Raw genomic sequence first — 6,076 nt, forward strand, 5'->3', positions numbered from 1 at the left:
AAAAAAAAAAAAAAAGAACAGAAAAGAAAGTACACTACAGTAAATTTCATGTTATATGTATTTTATCACAATTAAAACAAACAAACAAACAGAAAACAAAAAAACCCCGTTCAATATGAAAAGTCAGAATCACTGGTACTGGGGCTGAAAGATTCAATTCCCAGTTAACTTAATTAAATCTTGGTTGTCACCGGAGTGGAGTATTTATTAGTTGCTTTCAATCAGTTGATTTAGTCTCATTGTTAATTTGTAAATAATCAAAAGAAAGCCAAAATCAAACTAGACAACTTAAGAGTGCGAAAAATGCTGAAAAGTTTGCTGAATAACTCCTTCTGTTGACTAGAATAAAGAAATAAAAGCTATTAACAGCAGAAAAACTGTAAGTGACTGCTTAAGCAAAACATCTCTAAATAGAAACAAACTGTATTCTTATGCTATAAAAGAAAGAGTTGCCTACAAAATGTAAGGGCAAAGGGGAGGAAGGCCCAATCCTCAGACATGGGAAGGCCTCTAAGACAGCATCTGGCATTTGAAACACGGAGAATATTAGCTGTGAAACATTTCATAGGGTGCCAAGGCTCTCATTTTGAAATTAAGTAATGGATGCCCACTTCTTATTTCCACTATATTATGTGTCGAATGAAAATCTGGAATTGAAAAAAAGAGAGTGTCTGCCAAGACACTGGTTCAGGTTCAAAGACTACTGTTCTAGATTAAAAATCAAAGTCCTTATCAAACTGAGCAAACTGAAGGAGAAAGTGAGTTGCTACAAGACACAGAAGGTGGAAAGTTTAGCACACCACCTGGTATAGAATGTAGAGAAAACATCTAACTGCTATATAGCACGCAAGCACACATTGGTACTTCATTTGTTGGGAGAAGGGTTCTGGGCCTTGGAATTTCCCAAATCAGATAAAATCAAGACATGCTGATCGCCATGGGAGAAGCCAGCATTATCTTCCTTTGGATTCCCTCCTACATATCTACAGGGATTTACTGCAAGGACGTCTTTGGCTTTAGAATGCAAAAGCATTCATAAAGTATGCCTTGAGAGCCTACAACAGATTATTAAAATGTGGAAACTAAAAATGAAAAATATCTCCTATCTTTGAAAATTTCATTTTACCCACAGCAACAGTTTTGTAGTTCAAGGTCATGGGAAAGGAAGACAAAGGGTAAAAGGGAACTTGTTATTTGTTTGCAAGAAAATATTTTTCCCCTTACTTAGGACCCTCAAGGACCCCAGCTGCCTCACACCTTTCATTTAAAAATCCTGTTTCGGCCAGGCGTAGTGGCTCATGACTGTAATCCCAGAACTTTGGGAAGCTGAGGCAGCAGGATTGAACCCAGGAGTTTGAGACCATCCTGGGCAACATGGTAAAACCCTGTCTCTATTTAAAAAATACAAAAATTAGCCAGGTGTGGTGACAGTTCCAGCTACTAGGGAGGCTGAGATGGGAGGATTACTTGAGCAAGGAGGTCGACGCCGCAGTGAGTCGTGATTGTGCCACTGCACTCTAGCCTGAGTGACAGAGTGAGAACTTGTTTCAAAAGGAAAACAAACAAACAAAACCTCAGTTCTGCCTTCTCAGAGCAAATGAGCAAGCGTGAACATTTCTAAGGCAGGCTACCTTCATTTGTTTCTTTCCTCCTTGTCCCCAGCTTGCCGAGTTGTGGGAGGAAGCACTGCCCTGAGAGCCAGCGGTGTTCCAGACTCCTCCATCCTCCTCCTCTTCCCAGCTGGGATGGCGAGTTCCTGTGACTGGCCCGTCACTCTCCCCCCAGCCGTCTTGCATAGATTTGGAATCTTAAAGGAAAGAATAAATTAACTCTTTGCAACAGCTATATAAAACAATCATCAGAATAATAACTGCTTGCATATGCAGCATTTTAGTGTCTTTGTAATTTTATCTAGTCCATCCACATGGCAAGACAAATACTATTACTCATTTTTTACAGGTCAGGAAACCAAAACCCATAAAGCCTCAATGATACACAGAAAGCTAACAAACCATAGAATCAAGGCCTCCTGACATCTGGATCAATGCTTTTTCCCTTGCACCAAGCGGACAGGAATTTCAAAACTGAAAATGACTTATCACAACATTCTGGTCAAGAAATTTCACATCTCAATTAAGAGAAATCTGTCCCTCTTAATGAGCTGTAGCCCTGGTTTTATCCTCCTATTCAGTATGTGCTTTATATGCAATGGACACTACAAATACGAGGTATGATAAAGGACAACTGTCTAGCTTGTTTGCAGTGAAGCAGAGAAAAACAGAACATAAAAAGGGGGAAATTTATAAGATTTTGAATATCAAAATTATAGAAGAAAAATTCACATATAGCCACAGAAATATGAAAAGTAATAGAACTACATACTTGAAATGTGTTAGATACTAAAGAGGCAAAGAATATACAAAGAATATAGTGGTTTTGAAAAGACAGGAGTAGAAAATGTGGAGGATAGGGAGAGGAAGGGAGGAAGGAAAGCAGAGAGAAATCAAAGATGCTTTAATATTTGAGAAAGTGGGACATCAGTATCCCATCCTAAACAATGATTTTTAATTTGAAGACTGGATTAAGTCCTAAATTCCCTCTGAAAATACTGTACAGAATCAAAACATACATTGCATTAATGATACTGTATAAAATGATGACAGAAAAGGAACTACATTTTCTTGCCTGGAAACTTCCATCTACACCTCTACTTTCCGACATGACAGGACATTTATGAAAGTTTCTGATTTGTTCATAATTTTATATGAGGAGATTAAGGGCAGAAAATTGGCTCTTCCAGGCCTTTCCTTGAATGACAGCTGCCACTCTGTAGAACCAGGCCTATGATAGTCAAGTAGGTTCGCACGAAGTACATAAGGCACAGGGCAATTAATTTCTTCTAACTGTGGCATCTCATCCCCCAGCAAGGCCCAGGGGAATCTGATAGTCTCCCAGTGGGGTTCACTGTAGCCACAGGAAGGGGCTTTCTGTCTGTGTACAAGGGGGCAGGGTTGGGATGCTCTTCTTCCTGCTGCTGGAAGTGCTGCTGATAACCGTGACTGCTGCCTCTGTATATAGGATTATAAATTTATATAATACCATATTTATGATTTGTATTACATAAGCATAGGCTTTATACTATCCACCGACAAGCAACAGGAGTTATTAAAACCCAATATAAATAACATACCTACCTCTTTAGAAAAATGAAGACATGCAAGTGAACCTTTCTTTTAGAGAGAAAAGCTAAACTTCTAACAAACGTTTCTTATAGAAAAGATAAGAGAGGTCTAATTTTTAATGAAAGGATTCATAACATCAAATTTAAGACACTTGCAGGCTAGAGAAGATCACAGGGTAACTGCATCAACTGGTAGACTATGATGGTTTAGCCCCTTCTTCTGCACATTACACATTCAGATTATCCAGAGAAAGGGTGTGTGCTGTAACTACTGATGACCCTCAAAAGTAGAAGACATTTCTAGAATCTGAGGAAAAGTGAGGGTTTTGTGACAGAAGAGAGGTGATCCTGAGGTTGGGAAACACACATAAAAATCCTGAATATACTGCTAAAGGATCTCTTTGTGACCAGGGTCTGATATATGTCTTCCAACAGCTTTTTGGATCTATTTCAAGTATACTAGGTTACATTTCCCATGATGATACAAATGATTTCACAATGGAAATAATGATAAAAACAAAATCTTCATAAAGATAGCTATTTTAATGAAGTTGAGGAGATTCACAGTTTTAAAAATTAGTCAAGTTACTATGTGTGAATCTCCAGAATAGAGCTAATATCATATTCCCTTATGTGGCACTGTAAAAGTCCTGAATATTATATGATAAACTTAAAAATTTATTTTCTTGTTCAAGGTTTGGTCATTCCAGAAATTTTCATTATTTAGTCAAAAGATAATCCCTTAAATCTGCTATGCAGGGAAAAAAAAAGAGAGAAGTTGGAACATTTTTAAGAAAGTTACAAAAATAAGTGGAAACAGGCACTTGAAAATTGAATTTTTCAATTTAGGAACATCCAATGAGATGTTCTACAACCTCAGTCTAGAGTTCTGCTAATTACTATGACCACATATCACCAGCTGGATCAAGTACAGCTTAGATTTTCAATGATTCTGAATAAGTGTGATGTTCTTCATTTAAAAAACTTGAAGTGAAATTTATGCCAGGTTCAAAAAACCTCTAATGATCTTACGTGGAAGAAGAGAGGCCAAAGGCAAGGAAAAGTACAGAAGGATGAAGTCACTGGGCAGCAGAAACCATGTTCCACATTAAAAGCCAGAGAACTTTTGTTTTAAATTACACTAACAAGCAAATTCAAGCTAGACATGGTGAACACAGTCACTGGGCGAAAAGGGCATCACATCAAATTACAATTCTGTCCAGGTACTAAATTTAAAACAAAATCAACAAAATTAACTTATGATTTTTAGTTCATCTTAAACATTTTAAGAAACACCAAGCCAAGCTACAACCATTTGCTATTAACTAATTATTTAACACTAAAGGTCCTGAATCTCACTGAATCAACCGTTTAAAACTAAAGAGCCCTCACCAAAATGTCAGATGCTCAAATTAACAACGAATCCCAGCCAGGCCCAGTGGGTCACGCCCGTAATCCCAGCACTTTGGGAGGCTGAGGCAGGTGGATCATCTGAGGTCAGGAGTTGGAGACCAGCCTGACCAACACGGTGAAACCCTGTCTCTAATAAATATACAAAAATTAGGTGGGCATGGTGGCGGGCGCCTATAATCCCAGCTACTTGGGAGGCTGAGGCAGGAGAATCGCTTGAAGCTGGGAAGGGGAGGTTGCAGTGAGCAGAGGTTGCACCACTGCACTCCGGCCGAGGTGACAAGAGTGAAACTCTGTCTCAAAAAAAAAAAAAAAGAAGAATCTCTCAAAAATGGAAAGCTTCACACTTACTAGGCTTCATGGCATTGGGAGCGTTGGCGGGCGTGTTCCCCCAGCCTGTGGTCGATGCTCCTGTATCATCCATCTCGCCCCACCCAGGACTGCTTTCATTTGGCTCACCCCAAGCGGAAGTACCATTATCTGGAGCAGGTGGTGTGCTTTTGCTCCAGACTATAAAGAAAGGAAATGTCTCTAAGAATCATTTGTTAAATGAAATGCCAGAATATCCAACGGGGTGAAGGTGGAGGGAACAAGCATGCCTACATTCTGTTGGCAGAAATGTAAACAGATTCAACTTTCATGAGGGGCATTTGACAATGTCACTGTTTAAAAAATCTGATGCACATTAAACTTTTGACCCAGTAACTCCACTGACAGGAGAGTTTTTTTTTTTTTTTTTTTTTTTTTAAACAGAGTCTCATTTTGTCATCCAGGCTGGAGTACAGTGGCGTGGTCTTGGCTCACTGCAACCTCCACCTCCTGGCTTCAAGCGATTCTCCTGCCTCAGACTCCCAAGTAGCTGGGATTACAGCTGTGCACCACCATATCCAGCTAATTTTTGTACTTTTTTTTTTTTTTTTTTTAGTAGAGACGGGGTTTCACCATGTTAGTCAGTCTGGCCTCAAACTCCTGACCTCAAGTCAGGATCCACCTGCCTCAGCCTCCCAAAGTACTGGGATTACAGACATGAGCCACCACACCCAGCCTGCCAGGAAATTACACCACATGTACACTTGTAAACATAGATGAAATTACATGTATAGCAATACTCACGGCATCACTGATAGAAAAAATTTGGAAGCAACCTAAATATCCACCACAAGGGGACTGTGGGTCACTCATTAAAGAAATATCATACATGGGCTGGGTGTGGTGGCTCACGCCTATAATCCCAGCACTTTGGGAGGCCAAGACGGGTGGATCTCCTGAGGTCAGTTCAAGAACAGCCTGACCAACATGCCAAAACCCCGTCTCTACCAAAATACAAAAATAATCTGGGCATGGTGGCACATGCCTGTAATCCCAGCTATTTGGAAGGCTGAGAAGGAGACTCGCTTGAACCTGGGAGGCGGAGGTTGCAGTGAGCCGAGATTGTGCCACTGCACTCCAGCCTTGGCAACAGAGTGAGACTCCGTCTCAAAAAAA

The 6,076-nt window shown here is 39.9% G+C and overlaps 1 protein-coding gene across 7 annotated transcripts in view; it reads right to left on the reverse strand.

Moving 5' to 3' along the window:
• The window catches only part of TNRC6B (trinucleotide repeat containing adaptor 6B), a 266,719-nt gene that overhangs the window by 42,583 nt on the left and 218,060 nt on the right, over positions 1–6,076 (reverse strand). For 4 of the 7 annotated variants that reach the window (XM_017544738.2, XM_017544739.2, XM_017544743.2 and 1 more), the window contains 2 exons: positions 4,943–5,101; positions 1,632–1,807 (listed from right to left, as the gene is read on the reverse strand). In XM_017544738.2, coding sequence (XP_017400227.1) covers positions 1,632–1,807; positions 4,943–5,101 — 335 coding nt within the window. The remainder of the gene's footprint in view (positions 1–1,631; positions 1,808–4,942; positions 5,102–6,076) is intronic. The other 3 variants (XM_037744368.1, XM_037744370.1, XM_017544748.2) reach the window with 1 other exon arrangement.

The sequence above is a fragment of the Cebus imitator genome, unplaced genomic scaffold (genome assembly GCF_001604975.1).
Source record: "Cebus imitator isolate Cc_AM_T3 unplaced genomic scaffold, Cebus_imitator-1.0 Scaffold170, whole genome shotgun sequence".
NCBI lineage: Eukaryota > Metazoa > Chordata > Mammalia > Primates > Cebidae > Cebus > Cebus imitator.